General features: G+C 46.5%; 1 protein-coding gene across 2 annotated transcripts in view; it reads left to right on the top strand.

The window, feature by feature from the left end:
- Positions 1–5,864: 5,864 nt before the first annotated feature.
- Positions 5,865–20,236, top strand: part of RCSD1 (RCSD domain containing 1) — a 30,049-nt gene continuing 15,677 nt past the window's right edge. For both annotated transcript variants that reach the window (XM_066568174.1, XM_066568165.1), the window contains exon 1: positions 5,865–5,943. In XM_066568174.1, the coding sequence (XP_066424271.1) occupies positions 5,938–5,943 (6 nt within the window). In that variant the 5' untranslated portion in view covers positions 5,865–5,937. The remainder of the gene's footprint in view (positions 5,944–20,236) is intronic.

Here is a 20,236-nt window from a genome sequence, read left to right as displayed (position 1 = left end):
TTCTCCTTGCCTGCAGAGCATGGTTAGAAATCCCTGCCTCCTCTCTGGACACATGGAGGCTTCTGCTGCTGCCTTCTCCTGGAGATGCTCAGGAGAAACTGAAATTTTCATAGGGAACAAAAAAAGGAAAAGAAAAGGATGCTCTAAACCCCTGATGTGCAGGCACTAGGCTCTCTCACTTCCTCAGTTAGATCTCAGAGAAAGGAGAAGGATTCTCTCTCTGTTGTGCTGCAATATTGTCTAGGGGCTCTCAGCATCCTTGCATAACAGGGTCAAGAAAGTATTGGTAGGCACTACTAGTTCTCCTTTCCAAATCATGTGCTTCACTGCATTTAAAAGCCAGTAAATAGACAGTAATATCTCACCATAAATGGAGATACTTCCTCCAAGGTCGAGTTCATGGAATGATCTTAATTTCAGTGTATTTTATATGTGATGGGCTTCAGGCTGTGTCCCTGGAGGAGATGTATTTTAGTCAGAAAGTGGGCAAGGTTTCCATCCTGGCTTGTGTCATGTTTTGTCTGCCCTCTTCAGAGCTGCTTTTCCCCAAGCCAGCTCTCTCTGCAGCCAGCCTGGTTGCTGCATGGGCTGGGCACGGTTCCTCCTCAGACACAGCCTAGCTGTGCTCTGGTCCAGGCTTCCTGTCTAGGTCAGGCAGTCTGTCCGTGCACAGAAGCCTTTATGTGTCCAGATAACACCCGGGGGCTGTGCAGTCTCGCTGTGTGCAGCGCTTGATTCCCGAGCCAGGCCGGCTCTCCCATCCAAATGCCAGCCAGGGTGATCCAAGCCACTTGCCGGGGTGATTAAAGTCACTTGCCGCTGCCTGTGACAGAGGAGACTGACCTGTGAGTCAGCTCTGGCTAAAGCTGAAGTGCTCAGTGCTTTGAAGTGCCAATGCCTGGTGCCACATGAGACCCACCATGCAAATTGTTTCTAAAAATGTTGGTTAGATTCTCTCCTGAGGAGGTATCAGCCCTGCTGCTGCTACAAGTGGCACACAGCACAGGCAAATAAGACATTTATTTGTTCTCACCCTCAAACTGCCTGAATTACCTTGGTTGGGAATTTAGCTTGTGACTCTTCCCTTGGTGTATTTTTTAGAAGATAGGTAAAGTTATTACAGCGCTGGCCTGGTGTTCAGCCAAAAGTCCTTTCACTTTTTTGACAGCCACCACACAGGCAGTGGCAAGGCAAGCTTCCTCTGTGCACAACCTGTTAGGGACAGAAATATTGTTCCATTTTCAGTCAAAAAATCCTGTTCAGTCAGAGCTTGGGCTGCATGCTGAGGAAGCTGCTGGCAAGGGCCACTGCTTGTGGTGCTGCTTTCTGGGACACTGAGAGATGGGCAGTAGGGCTGACCTGATAAGAGTGTCATCAAAACCAGCACATATACCCAGAATTGTGTCAGCAGCCATGTTCTGGCTGGTTTTGTTGGTTTATATTGAGCCTGGTGTACTAAAACTAGTAACCATAGAGGAATTGCTCAGTCTGGGAGCAAGCTGTCAGTGGCTCATGCTGATAATATTTGTCCCACCACTAAACGAGTACAATGGGATGCAGCCATGCCTCTTAACACCCCAGCTCAGTTTGTTCTCTGAAGTCAAGCAGATCAGGAGAAAGAAGAGCTCTCCAAAAACATTCAGGTGCTGCAAGAGATGACACCAGTTATCTGAACACCACCCACCAGCCCCTGGTGGGCCCAGGGTGATCCTCCTCGCTGTGATCTCATTATTGCAAGGTGAAATGCTCCTTGTGCCATAGAGCATTTTTTAACTTTACTCTGCTTAGGGACAGGCTTTTGCCCAGATCCTGGCAATTAGGTGGCCCTAATTAAGAAGCCTGGTTAATCTGAACCACGATGTTAGCACTTGGGCACCAGCTGACAGTCAGGAACACGTCAAATTTTTCAGTTTTTCAGTCAGTCTCTACCACCTACTTTTTTAGGTGGCCAGCATGAAAAAGACACAAACTCACATTCCAATTCAGCTTAGTGAGAGCCACTTTATAACCACATCCTTTGATTTAACTCCCTTTGGTAACGGGACTTTCCTGCTGACATCAGTTCCCAGGGGTGCAGAGAGCCTGGCACACGTGTGTGTGTGTCTGTGTGTCTGTGTGTCCGTTGGCACGTGTGTGTGTTTGTGTGTCTGTGCTCTCAGAAGGGCTTTGCTGCAGCTGCAGGACCCGAGCACAAAAATGTCAATGGTACTGAGCCTTCCAGCTGAGTTCATTTCCTGCTGATAAGTCCCCGAAGAAGAGGGCGAGGCTCAGCGTCCTCGGCGTTGCTTTAGCGCTGAGGGCCACAGGCAGGCAGCTCGGGGCACACTCAGCAAAGGGCGGGTTCAAAAAGCGAGTTTCCCATAGAAAAAACGCTGCTCACGTTCGCTTCCTGTCGGCTGCCAAGTGACAGACCTGATGTGTAAAGGCGACCTAAAATAGGATGTTGGCTTTTAGAGTTGATTGATCTTTGAAATGCAAATGTTGTTTCTTTGGTGGTTACCTTATCCCCTCCTTTTTCTTTTTACTTGAGAATTGAGTTGCTTGAGTGGGAACAGAAAGGGTTGAAACCCCATTCTCAGGAGGTCAACAGCTGCTGGTTGAGTGGTGTGAGTCCCAGGAAAGGATGTGAGTAACAGCAGCCAAAGCCAGGCAGAGAGGTGGACAGAACGACCTCAGATACTGGCACTGACAGGTGAGCTGTACTAAAACCCTCAACGAATGTCTTAACAAAGCACAGAATTGCAATCTGTCCTGCAGGAACCCACAGCTCCCTCCACCCTTCGCTCTCCCACCACCCTGACAAACATACCTTCCCAGATTGGCAGCTAGGCAGACACACATGCCAGAGACAAAATTTTAGATGCCCTCCAATGCACTTTAAACTAACTGGTTTTTGAATAAAGCATAGCCATGGCTCTACATGTCCTTTTTGTTGCTCTCTCTGAGCACCCTGCAGAGGCTCCATTCTCCATCCTTCATAATGCAAGAAGCCAGCAAATGTTGCCCATGGTGTTTCCAATCATGGCAGAACCCCTCACACCACCTGTTTTGAAGGAATGCCAGGATGAAGGAGGTCCTTGCACCTCTCCCCCACGTGCTGCCTGTAGCAGGAGTGCCAGTCATTTCTTCAGAAGCAAACTTGCTGTGTTGCAAGTCTTGAAAAGAATGTCTTGAAAAGAATCAGACAGGAAGCTGCAAAATCCAGGGGGCCACAACTGCAGCATTTTCTCAGTCAAATGAAATTTCCCTCCAGAGCCTGTTTTAATGGCACTGGTGATGACTATATATTTTTTTTTCCTGCAGAGCAGAACAGATGTGGAACATTTTTTTGGATATAAGAACAAGTTAGTCTCATAGACACTGCTACATCCCAGGTTTGTAAGCAGGGATAAACAGAAGGATGCAAAGAGTCATACTCGAAGATACCTCCAAGTACTTGGAAATGCACATCATGTGCAACACCCAGTTTCTCTGTAGAACCTCCCTTATAAGGTTTGTTTCAGAGGTCTTGCAGCTAAAGCACGTGGGTTGTTTGTTCAGATTTTCTAGTGGTTTTCAGTCCAGAAACAAGAGAGAGGAAAACAAATCCACACCTTATGTCTTCTTGTCTGGAGAAAAACAGACACCATATTTCTATGCATTCACCCCTTGCTCCTTCAGGAAGGAAGATTTAGAATGGAAAAGTGTCAAAAGTACAGACAAAATTTTAAAAATGCTCCAAGTACTGCATACCATGCCCAGAGCAATGGCATTTGGGAATCCAGCAGGCAGAAAAGGTTTGCTTTGTGGCAAGATACTTGGAGGCAGAAATAACTGGAGTGAAGAATTGTGGTGGGGCAGCTGCAACAGCTTTTGCTTTACTAATATGGGTGAAGCGATACTGCCTCTCCCTAGCAGTTTCCTTTTCTGTACACCTAAGCAAATGGTTTCCTCTGCACAACAGAGCCCCTGAAAGCTGAAAGAAAACACTGAAACAGCCCCTGAGCAGCAGGAAACAGTTATGGGAGGTGTGACTTTGACGGTGTGTTACATGGCAGGTATCTAGAAAACAACACTTGTGACCCATGTTCAGTGAAATCCCTCAGCTTGAAATTTCCTGCTGTCCCCACAGCAGGCAAAGCACGGGCAGTAGAAGAATCCTGCCTTCCCTGCCTGAACCCTGTTTCTCAGTTCAGTTTCTATTCCCTGTCCTAATGTACCATTGTCAGGACTTGAAAAAATGAATAGGATTTCCAAACAAGTGGTAGGTCAATTTTCATATTTATTTGAGATTTTATTTTCTTATATCTACAGTTGCAGCATCTTCTGGTTGCTTACAGCAGAGGGGTTTCATCTAATCCATCTAATCCAGTGTTTCAACAACAGAAGATTAATTAGTCCTTTTACCCAATCTCCAGATTGCAGCAACTCAGCCTATCATTCTTTTGGCTAAGGACAGAGTGACTATTGTATATTGAATCTGGGAGATAATTGGATCTCAATTTAAATCTGCAAATTCCACAGGAGTCCTGCAGCATGCAGGACAGCAACAGTTAACTGCACTGGAAGAACCACTATCAGTAACAGGGAGCTGGGGTATCACGATGCTCACATTTAAATCCATGCTGGAGCATTTTCAGCCACAGCCAGCAGGGACTTGTGATACACTGTAAGGGAGAAGTAGGAATCCCTTCTAGAAAACATGCTTTAACTCTCTTCTGCCCCCAAGGTACCGTGCCAAAATGACACGGATATGACATTGTGTCACTTTGCAGCTGCACTCAGAGCGAGGAAGCCAGCAGAAGACAAAGGGAGTGTTTCCAAATTCCTCTGCACCACCCTGCTCTCGAGAGGTGGGGACTGAAATTCTTTGAGAAGGAGCATATGCAAACAGTTGCTAAAAGAGATGTCCGGTTTACAACACTGTGATCAGCGTGGAAAGGGAAACTGCAGCAAAAACATTCTGGAGCCTTGTTTTTCCCCATCCGAATTTCTCTACCACCACGGAAGCTTCTCACTTCCAGTGCACGAGTCTGTCCATCCCCGTGAAGGGAGAGGAGAACAACCCACACCCTCCAACCTGGTGGTGTGAGACACAAATTCAAGGTGGAAAGAGCTGGTCCTGCTTTACAGCTGGACAGTGACAACCTTGCATGGGGACCCTCTGCTAGTGCCCGCAATTAAGCCCTGTCCTCTCCCTGCGGGATCACCCAGCAGATATTTGTCCTTCCTGGGAGTCCCAGCCACGCACCGGGACAACGCCTTAAATTCTGCCCAAGCCCAATAATCACCCTCGCTCTCCTCCTATTCTGCCTTACTAAAGACAGTTCATTGCCGAGTGAAATTACCGAAAAGAAGGAAGAGAAAGGAAAGCTGCATTTAGAAGGAAAGGGATTCTCTCCTCACAAACAAACAGGCAAGAGACCCTGCAGCCTGGGAGAGGGAAGTGTGGACAGCAGAGAGATCGAAGCAGAGATAGCAGGGCAGGAACTGCAAGCATTGGAGAGAAATAGAGACTAAACGGAGGGGTGGGAGGGGAATAAAGATAAGGTGATAGAAAATAGGAAGGAGGAGACAAAAAAAGGGAGAGAGGAAATGCACATGCGGTGTCCCCCAGTTTGGACGCGGAGGCAGAGCTTGTTGCTTGTTGTCTCAGGAGCCCGGCGCTCCGGGAAGGACAGTATCTGTTTAGATTTGTGTCTAAATTTAAACCCTGATTGCCTTGCCTCCCCCTCCTCTCCCCTCCCTCCCTCCCTTCCTCTCACCCACCCGCCCTTCTTCCTTGTTCGCAGTGCAGGGCCGCTGGCCGGGCTCCGTCTGTCAGCTCGGGCTGAGCAGCAGCTGGGATCTCCCAGCCCTCCACGCTCTGCTCTGCCTCTCCTGAACTTTTCCCGCAGATAACAGGGAAAGGGGTGGGGAAGAAAGATTGCCCCGAGGACACCTCTCTTCTTGCAGGACATGGAGGTAAAGAAAACTTTTTTTATTTCCACTAGCTTGTGACTGGCTCCGCGATCTGCTTTAGCTCCACCTTGCAGAGCAATTTCTCCCTGAAGGCAGCTTCAAAATATCTTTTTGCTGGGGTTCAGATAAAGGTCTCTTTCTTCCCATCCCGACTCCTGTCGTGCACCTCAGACTCTTCTGCAGGTTTTAGTCCAGATTTGGAAAGCAGGGGGATGGTTTGGGAAGAAATTACCTCTGTGAAAGGGGAACGAGAAAGAGTTGCCATTTACTTACTGGTCTCCGAGGTGTGAATAGAGTGTTAGATTTTAAAAGGTATCATTTTAAAAGGAGGTTTTAAGGAATCGTTAAGAATGGGGACATAAGAGAACAACCCTTCCAAGCTCTTGGGGTTGGTTCCTTCCCAATGCGTGCAGCAGCACTTGTGATTCACACCCTCAGCTGTGTGTGGCTCCTCTCCCATGTGGATTGGGAGGTCTCATTTTCCTTATCAGTGGAACATTTTGGGTCAGGGAAGGGGACCCGGGAGCCTGTGCTTGAGTGAGGTAGATGAGTAGCACACCTCCAGAGGGTTTTCTGTCTCCTTTTTCTCTGTGTACCCTGTGCTCCAGGAGAGTTGGATCTCATGTCTCAGGGTGGGCACAGGAGTCTGGCTTCCCTGGGGTTTATGTTCAAGCCTTCTCCTGTGTTCCCCCCTCTTGGGCAAGGCAGCTCACCTCCCTCTGCCTCCCCTCCCATTCATTGAAAATGGGAATGGTGGTGTTTGCTTTGGTCATGTCAGGCTGGATTTGTGAGCTTTTCAGTTTTTTAAAGTGGCAAGGGAAAAGGAATATTTATTTTTAGGAGGGGCACAGGAAATAGAAAGGTGATTACAACATTGGCAAAACCTCAAATTATGAAAGAGGACATTTGGTATTTCTCTCTGCTAAACAGAGACCTTACTAAACACTTTATATTATCTTCCCAGATAAGCCTTTTTCTGTGTGGATGCAGCCCCAGTAGCAGGACACTCAGCAGAGCCAGGGAACAGTGTGCTTCAAGCACCACTTCAGTTTTTCTTTGAAGAATTCCAGTGCATAACTCAGCTGGGCAATTGTGATAACACCCAGGTGCTAACATCACCATCCTCGTTATCTGTGCTGACCTGCCCCACAGGCAAGGGTTAAAGATTTGGCCTGTTCTTGTGTGTTTGTTACAAAAAATGTCCTCAACCGAATTATCTAAATAGATTTTGGGGTGGAGAAGGACCAAGCAGTGGTGGAACCAGCTCAGCACAGGCTATTTACGTGACATGACAAATGTTGGGCTTTACAAGCCTTTTCAGGTTTGACAGAGCCTAGGTCACCACTCACTGTTAACACTTGTTTTATTCTTTTTCACTATCCTGTAATGTTTCAGCGGGGACAGGGAATCGAGCTCCTAATTTGTTATAATTTAGGGCTGAAACAGGTATTTTGGCATGTTGAGGACACTCTCCCTCACCCCCTCTTGTCTCTACACACAAAGGATTGTGCCCCTCGAGTATTTTCCGTTGTCACTGTTGAGTAGAAAGGAACACACCTGCCATTTCCTTTTTGGAGATACATGTGACACATGTGGAAGGTCAGATGGCCAGGAAGCTTCTCTGAAGTATCTGACCTAAGAGCTCCCCGCTCTTGCTTCTGTCCTTTTATCTCATTTCCCGTCTTTTCCTTGTGCTACCTGGTTTGTTTTTATCATCTGTAGATTGCCGAATCCATTCTTATTTTTAAAACATCTCAATGACCAAGATATTTTATAAGTAGTGTGCTTGGTCCTGCCTCAAGCCTCCAAAATGGTGTTTGATGTCCCAAAGTTAAGAAGATATTAGACGAAAATAGAGCCAAGAGCAAGAGCTTGATTTCTCACCAGCTGATTCTCTTCTCTGTTTCTTCCTGAGGGCTTTTCACAGGCCCTCAGGACAGGAGGCTCACCGCAGACTTTTTGCTTTAAAACCAGGTTTAATGATCCTGTGCAGCAGGAACGAGAGGGGTCCTGTCATTTCCCTGTTTGCTTCATCAGTGGCAGGCAGAGCTGCTCCCTGCTTTCCTGCTGGCATAACTGGCAAGCTCTTTGCTCTAATGGGACACATGAGGATTACCAGCATTAGGAGGAAAAGGGCAGAGGGCTGACCTAGCCAGCTGATTTCCATCACATCCCTGGCAGGAAGACCCTAGTTTTGAACAACTCACAGAAGCAAGATAGTTGGGATCTCTTTCTTAAAGTGGTTAGTTTCAGTTGCTGCTACTTAGGGACTAGTACCTATGGTCTTAGCCATCCTGCTGTCAGGAATGTGCCACATTGAAAGCAGCAACTGAAACTATTTAAGATCCTAAAGAGGGAGAAAAAAGCAGCAAAACCCTGCCCTTGCAGTTCACGTAATTTTTGTGATCTTCAGTGTTTTGTTTCGTTGTTTGGGGTTCTTTTTTGGCCCGTCTTCTTGATGCAAAATAGATTTGACAATCAATTTTCTTTCCAGTGTTATGGCAGATGAAAAGAAATCAGGAAGTTTATACCACAGATTATTAATATGAGTTCATATCAAAAGTGTGTAAAACTGCACTGGGGAAAGCTAAGCCACTTGTAAAGAAAAGCAGCCATGAAACATTCTTTGCACTTAGGGTACAGAAAGCATTAGAAATTTTTGTGTTGGTTTGTTAGTTTGCATCTTCAGATTTGGCCCAAGCTAATTCCCATGGCTTGTGGGTTCCCAAACCTTGCTGCAGATGTTGTGAGTTAAGGCATCCACTGAAAGTGCTTGTGGCTTTCTGCAGCCCATATTCCACAGCAGTCATGGAATTCCTCTTTCCAGCCTCTCTGTAGGGGCTTGGGAGCATAGAGACACTTGAACTTTACTTGCACAGCGAAGGGAAACAATCCAAGAGTGAATTTCACTTGAGTGGCTCCCTACAGTGTCATGGGTTCCCTAAGCTGCAGGGGTGCAGAGGTGCAGCAGCCAGGTGTATTTTGGGAAGGCTCTCCCCTTCTTTGTGCCTGCAAACAAGTGTCATTTAATTCTGTGACATCTCCATTGCCATGTCTCTTTTCTGCACTACTCCTGCTAGATCTCCATTTTTCCTGTTGGTGCCCGGACTCAGCAGAGGGAAAGCTTTTCCAGGGCTGGGGGCAGTTGTCTGCTCACTTCACCCTTCTGGGCAGCACTCACCCTGTCCTTAGGAAAACTGGACTGAGGAGATGTCACCCAAGGGGACTGAACTGGAGGGGATGCAGGCATGGGTACTGTGCAGATGAGGGGGCTGAAATCTGTGAGGGCCATCCTGGTCCTCAGAGCAGCAGGACAGGAGGGGAGCTGGGCTGAGAGAGGTCTCTGCCCACCCTGGCAGCTGTGGAGCCGAGATTGCAAACAGGCATTACGGCATGGTTAGCTCTGCCAGGAAGCAATATCCCTTTCTCAGGAAGCTCTGATGATTGGCTTCTATTCTAAAAGTTAAAGTGTTCTTTTTCCCCTCTTCTTTTTTTTTTCTTTTCGCTTAACAGAATGGTTCAACCTCAAATACACTTGTTTTCAGTGTTTCCTCCCAAATCCATCAAAATGACACATTCACGCAGTGTGTCTGTGAAAATAAAGGGAAGAGTATTTAAGTAAACTGGGTGTTATATGACCCCATTCTACCTCTCAGGTCTGGGCAGATTTGGGACTGCTTGACAGTAAATAGCATGTCTGCAGGAAAGAGTTCTGGACAGGATCTGGTTTGCCAGACTTACACATCCCTGTGACTGTAGGCCTCCCTCCTGAAGGACAGGAAACAACAAAACCAAACCCCATGGGCTGTGCTACAGCCCTTTCTTCCCCCTAGCAGACTCCCCAGAATAAATGGAATTAAGGCTTTTCCTGTGTCACCAGAGAGGGAGAATTCTTCTGAACCTCTCCCCACTCCCCAGTTTGGTTGTCTGAGTTTCCCAAGCCATGGTGACAGCATTTGGGAAACGCCTTCTGTCCTGTGCTCCACAGCCTAATTGGCAGGATGCTTTGCAGTTGGACAGCATATCATGCATACCTTCCCATACATTCCCAGGAGCTGCTTATCTGAACAACAGGGGAAAACATCAGCACTGCTTTATCAATAAATAGATGCTGCTTGGAAACTTGCTGGCTTTTATCATGGAAATGAACCAGCCCACACAAACTGGGGTTGGTTTTCCATTCTGTTTCCACTGCTAACTGAGGTGTTTTAGACAGGTGGAGGCTCCTTTTCTTAAAACAACAGCTCTACAGCCTGAATTTGGGATTTGAGCTGGCAGCTGAACCCAGCAGCAAGGAAGCCTCTTTGGAGGACCTTGTTTGGTGCTTTGCAGACAGGGCAGCAGGCCCCGAATGTGGTCTAGAGACAGCAGAGCTGTTATGTAAGGAGAAGTTGTTATTACACACTCACTGCAGAGTTGCTTCACACCTCGTTGTGACAGAGGCACGGGGCACTCACTTCATTCCTACAGTCTCACCTAGGCATGGTTTTAAGTCACACTTCGTGCAGGTCACAATGTATCCAGCTATGCAGTCTCATGCCAGAAATGCCTTTACATCAAATCTGACTTGTATCTTTATATCTTACCAGCAGTATCTGGGTCCTGGTAATGTACTGTAAGGATAAGCCTTATCTGCCCCATTAGTGCCACTTTTCAGAAAGACAGGAAAAGAGGCTGCACCAAATTCTTGCCAGATTGAAGCATATCACTTGCTGAAGGTGTTTCTGGAAGTCTTCTGCAAAAAAAGACCCACACTTCCCTTGCCAGATTTACAGCATATTTACATGCATGGCTTTTTCTTCATTATTCATCACCAGATTTTAAAAGAGCTCAAACCCTACATGTAGTAGTTTGCCCTAAGTTCCCACACCTATAGAACAGGTAGAAAACTTGTGAGCTGTTATTTTTGCATATGCAAATACACCTGTTTACCCTTTCAAATGAGATGCACACAGGGTTTTGGTCAGTGTGGATGACTGGTGGCTAATCTGCAAAGGTTTACCACTGCTAGCTTCAACAAAGCTCCTGTTCATCCCAGGCTTCTCAAATGCACAGAGAATTAACATGTGTGGTTTGGAAAGCCTGGATATCTAAAAGTTCCAAACCAGTGACTTCTTGTGCACAGAAAGGCACAAAAATGCTAAGGAGAGTGAATTCTGCCTCAGAAGTTTGGAGTTTAACAAGTCAGTGGGGTTTTGCAGGGAGAGTGAGGACAATACTGTAAAACTGTTAGCACAGAGGAAACAGAATGTGTTAGTGCATGAGAAAAAACAGTATGCCTGGGAATAATGGGATCCAATTAAAGGAAAGATTTATATCTCACCAAATAGCAGGAAAGATTTCTAACAGTGAGGTCTGGCATGGTTTGGAGTAGCATAGTGGAAACCAAATGTAGTAGAAAATCTTTTTCCCATGAATGATTCAAAAATAGACTGGACTGAGTGGTAGAAAGATAAGAAGCAATCTTCAGTTGTATTCAGGTTAGTGGTACTGATAGGGCCACCAGAGGGGCAGCACCATGCTGCTTCTGCAGTTCTACCACATGTGGGCTGCTGGGAGAAACCAGTGGCTATTCAGCATCAGGCCCAAAAAGTGTTTATGATTCCTCCCTGCTGCAGTGCATTGTTCAAGCCCAGCAAACTTCTGCCTGTGGGAAGTTCAGGTCAAAATAAATTGGCATCACATCTGCAAGAGTCTGGGAATGGTAATTTTATTGCCTGTGTAAAACACAAAGCCAATTTTATTTTTATTCTTTCTTCCTGTTTTTAGAATGGGTTTCTTTATCCTTCAAAACTGCATACTACAACAGCAGTCATGGCTTACTCAAGCCAATCATCTTGAAATCCCTTTCTGCTGAAAGTGCCATGTTCCTCCTGATGTAAGTTCAGATGAAACATGCCCTGTTTTCATAGACACACACTTGAGCTGGTGTGCCAGTCTTCCCAGAATTTCACCCCTTGGGCCTTGCAGTGAGGGCATGTTTAACTTGTGAAATGTGCACAGTCTAATCTGGTTTCCCATTTAGTCTTTACAAGGTGTATGGAGTTGTCGACACTGTCCCTGTGTGAGAGCCCAGGCTTTGCATTCCCAGTTTGAAGGTGTTCATTCCCAGTTAGAGGCAGAGGGGCTCTCTGTGCAAACACACATGGTCCTCCAGACAGCAGGGGCCTGTGAAGAGGACGGAGTGGAAGGAAAGGGATGGATTCCTGAACACACTGGTTACTCCTACAAAAGAGAAACAATCCTAGCACTGTGTCTTTCATCTCCCAGCTCAATGCAAAGTTGCCTTTTCCACTCACATCAGGACTTCATTCTCATGTTGTACATTGTCCTGTACATAGTCAACTAAGGGACTGAAAAATCACTGGATCATTCCAGTGATTCCAGAGATCAAAAGCTGAATTTAATTTTTCTTCTCAACATCTGTGAATTCAGGGCCTTGCTGGCCAGAGCTTCCCAGTGCTGATTCACTCAGTGAGCAAGTGTCGTGCAGGCACTGAGCGCACACTTCCTGGACACCTGGTTCCGGTGGCCCAGCTTGAACCTGGGGAAACTGTGCCTGAGGGTGAAGGAACTTTAATTTCTCTTCTTGCCAGAGAGAAAGAACATGTAAATGGGGTTCAATCAGCCAGCAGGTAAAAGAAATGGAGCACTGAAGTAGGGGTAGAGTGTTTCAAAGCTCTTACGAACACTGGGTTTCTCCGTTAAAGCATTTATGGGAGAATTTTTATGAGCAGTTTTACTCAGAGATCATTATCTTCTTCACATCACCAAAAATAATCTATGTCAAAGGCCAAGCTGCAGCTCGGGAGTTGCTTGTGTGCATTTTCCTTAGGGTATATAGATGAGTTGTTTACCTGTGGAAAAGACTAAATTTCCAATGCACCATTATGGCCAATCCAGACTGGGCTGAAAACTCAAGCATTTTTAAACATAACAGCAAATTACAGCTGCCTGGGTACACTTCCCCAGTGTTTGGCCCAGTTTTCAGGAGTCTTGCAGGCTGGAGACTCTGGATGAAGCCAAAGGGTGGGAAAGCAGCTTTGCAGACCCAGGTTCTCAGTGCCACTGGGGCCACTGAGCCCTCCAGGGTCCAGCTAACAAAACATCTCTGTGGCTATAGCTCAGCATTCACACCTCAAGCTGGCTGCCAGCAGAGTGCTTGCTATCACTTTCCTCCACTCCATATCTGTGTACCTTTTTAGACTAAATTCCTGGCTTAGATAAATATGAACCTCCTTCTCTGTCCTGCCTGTATCCAGTGTAGACCTAATTTCATAGCAATGTGTTACAAAGATAGCACAGTCCTAACTGATGAGTCTGGAAGCCTCTGTAGTTGGAAGCTCTGGGCAGGCTCATTTACCCTTCTGATTTTCTGTTCCCAGCCTGATAAATTGAGAGGAGTTTGAATCCCTGTGCTGCTCTAACTAGGCTGTCTCTGAGTTTAAATGGGGAGGTACCACAGTCTACTTACAGCATTTATCAGAAATATTTTGAACTGTCCCTGCATCTTGCATTCTCTGTGCACCTTCTTTGACAGTTCAGTGACTTCAGTTTCTAATTTAACCTTCTCAATAGCTTCAGGTTAGATAATTTATGCCTTTTGTATGTGCACTTGCTTGAAGTTCATCTTCTTTAAGCACTCATTAGGCCAAGAGCGATCCCTTCCTCATCCCACCTGAAGCATCTTGCGTCTGAGCCTCCTCGTGTTGAAATTCATCTTTTTTTTTCAGGCTCTGCTAAAAGCAGGGCTTTTTCCCTGAACCCCTGTGAGGCAGCCAAGAGAGAAGATCCATTGGGTCGAGACCTTTTCTGCTGCAGGGGCTGTTCCATTGGCTCAGCCCATTTCTCACAGAGCAGTTGCCCAAGGGTCTCCCAAGGGTCTGCAGGTGAGAGCAGGGTGTAGCCTCCCATCGTGTCTGAAGCTACAGCGAGTCACTTAAAGGAGCACCATGGCTGAGATGGCATAAAACAATGATTTATTTCAAGGTTCAATAGGATAAACATGGTTTATGCCTTTCTTTCCCCACTGAAGTAATACACATGCAAGTCCAGCCTTCCTGGCCATCTCTCCACTGTGTGTCTTAGTCTAAAACTCCTTGCTCACGTGAGAGCAGAGCACTTGCCCTACAGACTGCCCTATTTCCTGTCTCCTGTCCTGGGAGGTTTTGCTGGTTGCTCCTCCATTAGCTCACCCTTTCCTCTCCTAGAGCAGCAAGAGCTCCCCAGAAGAAGGCCTGGAAGTACACACAGAGAGGCACCAATTAATTTGGGGGAGCTTGACAAGCTGTGTACAGTTCCCAGACCATTAAGAAAAACAGATGTCTGGAAGGGAAACACTGGGAAGCTGAGAAGGATCCTGAGGGAAGCCCTGGCCAGGAGCAGAGCTCTGTACAAGCAGCTGGTGGAGGCAGCTCACCAGGAAAGCAGCTACATCTCACAGTGGCCACCACTGCTCTTCATCAGAGCTGCCAGCGCACCCCTCCAGCCATGGAGCCTTTGGAAGCAGCCTTTGGAAGTCTCCAGGACACATCCCAGAGGCTGCCTGGACAAGCTGCTGAAGACACACGGGAAGCAATGCTCTCCAGGCCAGCCAGAGCAACATCTTGCTAACAGCTGTTGTCAGCTGTAAATCAGGACATCAGCATCACCCTGCCAGGGTACAGATCAGCCCTTGGCTCCAGCGGAGCAATTCCACATTGGGAGTGTCTGTGGATTCTTAAAACAACACAACCTCATCAACTTATTTATTCAATGGATGATTTCTGAGAAATAACCCATTCCCCACCTTCAAGCATATTATCTGCAGTTTAGATATCTGCTACAGCTCATGTCTGTTGTATCACCAAGCTTTCAGACAGTATTTATTGCTACAGGGCTCCCATCAGATGGAGAGAAGGAATTCATGACAGGACTTTATATCCATATCCTGCCTGACATACCAGAAAACCCAGATGTCTTCCTGAACTAAGCTGAAAACTGTGTAGGTGTTCACCTAATTTAATTTTGGAGAAATGAAAAGTAATGCTGCTTGAAGGAGAGTGGGGATCTTCAATTTCTTAAGAAAGTGGTGCATTAGCTCCCAGATGAAATCCTGCTGCCAAGTTAATCACAGAATCATCTAGATTGGAAAAGACCTTAAGATCATCAAGTCCAGCCATTAACCCAGCCCTGCAAAGCCCACCACTAAAACAAACCCCTAAGTGCTACATATATATGTCCTTAGGGATAGTGGCTCCATCACTTCCCTGGGAACCTGTTCCACTGCTTGAACAACCCTTTCAGTGAAGAAATTTTCCCTAACATCCTATCTAAACCTCTCCTGGGGGGCAACTTGAGGCCATTTCCTCTTGTTATATTCCCACTGGCCTCCTTCATTGTGACCTTCTTTAAGTGAGGAGCTGAGGGCTGTATTTGACAGGCCATTCCAGAGTAAGGGACTTTATTTTCAGCATCCCAATCTGAATTTTCATAACCTCAAATAATAGGAATGCTCAGTGTATCTGCTGCAAGGTTCTGGCTTACTGATAGCACTCCCATTTAAGCAGCACAAGCTATTTCCCTCAAGAGACCTAGAGATACGGCAAACTTGATGGACAATTGCTTCAAATGTGTCCCTGGTGTTCACTTGGAGCAAGGGAAGAGCTCTGCAGCATCAACACCATTCTTTTAAGGCCACATGAGAAAAAAAAAAAACCTACCTTTTTTTAGAAACTGTTTGTTCCAGATAAATACAGCCAGTGTTTTTAAAACAAGTGTATTAACTCGAAGGAAACAGCAAGACACTGAATTTCCAGGACTTCATAAAGGGAAGAGGTGTATTAATTTAGTCTCCTAGTGTAGTCAGACTTAGTAGTTGTAGAGATCTGTGTTCAGCTATTTGTTTTTTGTGTCTCAGTGCTTAAGGTTGCTGATGGCTGAGCTCCATTTTGCAGTGGTAGAGCTGTAGTCAGATGGTTTGCAAAACATTTCCACCTACAGAAGCCACACGGTAAACTACCAGCTTTTCAATAGTTCAGTACTTCTTTTTATTTCTTGAAGCTGTATCATCTTAAATACCTCAGCCTCTGAACAGAGACAACAGAGTGCACCCCAGAGAGTCAAAGGGAGAACCCTGTGTGGTGTGTCTGGGCTCAAAACCCAGTATGGGTGCATTTCTGAAGTTGTGCTACTTCAGATGGCAGGAGAACCCCCCTCGCATGGAGCCTCTCCAGGGAAAGGCTGCCATGCTCCCTGTGTGGGCACAGCCTCTCTGCTTTTCCCTCTTTTTCCACTTGTGTGGCTGGGTATGACCACATCCAGCCACATATCAGCTTTATCCACAATCCTTTTCCTGCTGCCTGGAATGATTTCCATGTTGGCTGCTCGGCCTGACTGCAAGCAGCTGTGCTGGGCTTGTTGTGAGGCAATTGCAGACGCAGGGCCCTGCGACAGGAAAGGCGGAGGCCGTTTCTCCTTGAATTCATTGGACTCCTTAATGAAGCTTCTGTGTTTTCCCTGCTCTCTTGGACACCCTGGCCACCTTGTCTGTAAGCAGCTGGCCTGGCTGGCAATGTAGATTTTTGCCTCTCTGCTTAGCCCTCCTGTTTTTTCCTTGTGACTGTCTGCAGGCAAATGTTGTTATGTATCTTACAAACCAAATAATCCTGATGATCATGATCTTTTTTACTGTGTGTCCCACAGCCTCTCCCCCTCAGGTCTCACTAGTACTTAACAGCCTTTTATTTCACCTTCCTACCTCCCATCCCAACCCCCTGTCTTCTCCCTGCAATAGGAGTCACCTTGTCCTTTCTTGAGTACCTTCTGTGTCTTTCCTCTTGTGCATTCTGGCTTCTGGGACCAAATCTCATTTTAGCTGTTGCACTAAAATTCTCTCCTGGATTTTTGAGTAGGTGAGGGGAATTACCGTGTCATAGATCCACTACAGGACTAATGCAGAATGGAAAGGCTGCAATTCATATCCTGCAGTCACTCCCTGACCCTGGAGGTTCCTTCAGTTCACTGGGCACCTGCCTGCTCTATATTAAAATTTAACCAGTGCCTGGGATGCTGCTTCTGCACAAGCCTGGATTTGCCCTGCTTGACCTGTCCTTGGGTCCCTGTTACATTCCCCATGTCCCACATCCTCATCTCTTCCCAGCACTCCTTTTCCCATTAGAATACTCTGAGCATGGCAAACAGGATCAGGCATCTCACAAAAAGCACTTTTTTCAGAAAAGGAAACAGTGACACCCATGTTTTGCTGGAGGTTTCTGTGGTCACCTCAGTCGCGGATTCCCAAACCACTATGAATGCACACAAAATAATTTATTTAAATTATTGATTTTAACTGTTTTGCCGTCCCCTGCACAGAGAGTCGTGGCTGAACAGCCAGATGCCTTTTCCTGCTCAGGACACAACAGAGCCAAGAGCTGCCTGTGTCTCTGCAGAGTACAGCTGAGGTTTCACACATGCTGCCCCTGCACAGGCACCCTGCCCGCTAGGGACCAGGTGCTGCAGTTCACTGCCTCTTTTGGTAATGGTGGTGCTGGATCAAACCACTCTTGGCAGCCTTTGCAAAGAGCAATAAGACACTTGCTCAGGAAGCCTGGGCTCTGTTCTGTTCTCTGAGAGGGTGGGCTTCAAACCCTTTGGTCTGCCCAGGAAGGGATGGGTTTTAATCCAGGGTTTAGGGCAAGCACTTACCAGCCTGCTTGTTGAAGCCATTCCAACATGTAGCAAAGAATTCAAGTTTTGCTGGGCCAAAGGAGACCTCACATACCTGCCTGGTCACCTGAGTGCTCTCCTGACAGCCTGACACCTGAATGCTCTCCTGAAACCCTAGCTTGCCTCAGGACCAGTTCTGGGGGGTATGCAGCAGTAGCTGTACAGGCATTAAAGTGCACAAGCCCATACATTGCCCTCTCAGCACATGCTCCTGACAGTGCTTTGAGGAAATGCTGCTGAGGTTGATCAACCCATGCAGTGTTGGGAGCATACAGTCACCAGGCAATTGCCAAATGTTCTCATTGCCAAAAGGGAGACTCAAGATCTCATTTGTGCCTTTCACAGTGACTCTTTCTGCTTTGGTAATCTCTCCAGACAGAGCTTGGCAAGCACAGGCCAGGCACTCCTGAGAGCTACATACCTACCATGGCACAAAGAAAAGAACAACTTGCTTAAAATAATGATTATCTTGTTTTATTTTCATTGTAGTCCCTCTCTGAAACAGAAGGTAGATAGTTTATTCACCTCATCAAATTTCCTGATGTCTACAGATGTTTCCTCTAATTCTGTTGTGAGGGACACAGCTCCTCTGCTGTGTGTCTGGCACTGGCTGCTCTCCTCTGCCTGTCTCCTCCTGCCTGGCACTGCCTGGCTCTGCTGACACCACAGCATCTCACTCCAGCCACCACCCAGTGGTCCCCATGGCCCAGCACACTTGGGCTCTTGCTACCTCATAGGGACAAATAGACCTGGGTACCTCAAACCACTAAAGGATGGAAAGCCATCAGGAGTTTCCCCTCTACTTTTAGTAGGCAAGGCTGGGAGTACACAAACCATTTATTTACCGTGTAGTGGATGAGTTCAACACAGTGCTTCTTCCTTTGAGAAACATTTGTCCCTTTACTACTTTACTTTCGGGCTACTTATCAACTTCTACCCAATTCCCAAATCTTGCTTTGGTTAGCTTTTAAATTTGGCAGATCCAACCCTGTGTAGTTTTCAGGTGAGGCACTTGAGAGATTTTCTTGTAGTCTTCTGGATGAAAGCTGCTGAGCTGGAATAGCCTCACGTTACCCTTTGGGCAGTGCTTGACCCTGAGTGCCAAGATGGCAGCACTTCACAAGGGAATTCTCAGAATGAGAAAATCAAGACCAGATCACTGCGAGTCTTGAGAAGAATGTTGCCCTAAAGCAAACTCTTTCCAAACTCAGGGAAGTGTTACATATTTTTACATATTTTACGTAAAGTGGAATTTTTCTGCCCTTTCTCTTAAAAACAAACAATCCCTTGTAGTCCACATTCCTCATACTATTCTGCCCTGGGTTATAGTCAGAGCTCCTTCCTCGTTATCACCCTCATTATAGCTGTGCAATAGCCTTGCAGTTGAGGCCAGGCACACACTCATCCTATATTCACTTATCTGTGGTGGGATAAGGTTGACCTGGGTGCCACTCTGAGAAGGAATGTCATACTTCTGTGTTGTTCTTGTGGCTAACTTAATAGACTCTGAGAGAAAGGCCAGCAGTGATTTACCCTCAGGCAAGAAACTTGCTCTCCACTGAAAATACTTCAAAAAGAAAGAGTTCAAGAGAAGACCTGATGTGTTTTCTTGCCATTTGCATTTCAGGAGTTTCAGTTGAATCTTTGTTAGGGCTGCTGTGAGAGGTGTTGTTTTCAGAGGGAACTGAGGAGAGCTGCTAGGGATCTCTGCCTTCTAACAACACTGACTGCCTTGAAGGCAGCACATGTAAGCAGGACTCCTTACCTCCTCCTGACTGCCTCCAAAACTTCCATGTCCAATATTTCTTTACTTTGTTGGCATTTCTCAATTAATGAGCAGTCCTTTGTCTCAGGAAACCACAATCTCCAGCTATGTAGAGATATGTACAGAAGAGATGTGTGGCTGGGTCAGAGGAGTCTAAACCCCATCTTTGGGGCCAGGAGCTCAGACTGGTCCCAGACCTAATCTGAGGTCCTGTTGTCTTTGCAGAGTATTCAGAAATCTGGAGCCCAAACTCCAGCGTTCACAATATAATTCACAGATTGCTTTCCCCAAAGCTGCGAGAATGAATCTGTTGCGTGTGACATCAACCAGATGTGGAGGCTTCCTCTGCCCTGGCTGAGGCTTCACAATGTAGATGAAGCTTTATCTTGGATGTGCAGTGGTTCTGCACAGTTGTGTACACTCTTGTATGAGACATTAACTCCTTTTGTTGCAAGTCAAACCAGAAACCTGTTTGCACAACCTTCAAAATGCCAGTCCTGGCAAACAGGAGCCAAGGATTCTGCAGAGCGTGCTGGGGTCATCATTTTACTCCTCAACAAACCCTTACACTCTTTCATAAGCAGATTTTATGGCCAGGTATCAGTTCCTGAATTATTCTTGTATCTTTGAAGTGGAAATCTTACTTTCTTTGCTCAGCCTTCTATGATGCATTTTAGCAGTAAGGGGCCCATGGCACACTGAGACCAGTTATTCCTTTTTGCTCAGCCATCTGATGCAGCTTGGGGGAAAAGGATGAGGACTCTGCATGCTGCCATTCATAAAGCTCACAAAATTCTCATTGGGATTGTGAAATGGAGGTGTTTA

This window comes from Molothrus aeneus, chromosome 2 (assembly GCF_037042795.1).
Source record: "Molothrus aeneus isolate 106 chromosome 2, BPBGC_Maene_1.0, whole genome shotgun sequence".
Classification (NCBI taxonomy): domain Eukaryota; kingdom Metazoa; phylum Chordata; class Aves; order Passeriformes; family Icteridae; genus Molothrus; species Molothrus aeneus.
This window is presented reverse-complemented; position numbering and strand designations above follow the sequence as displayed.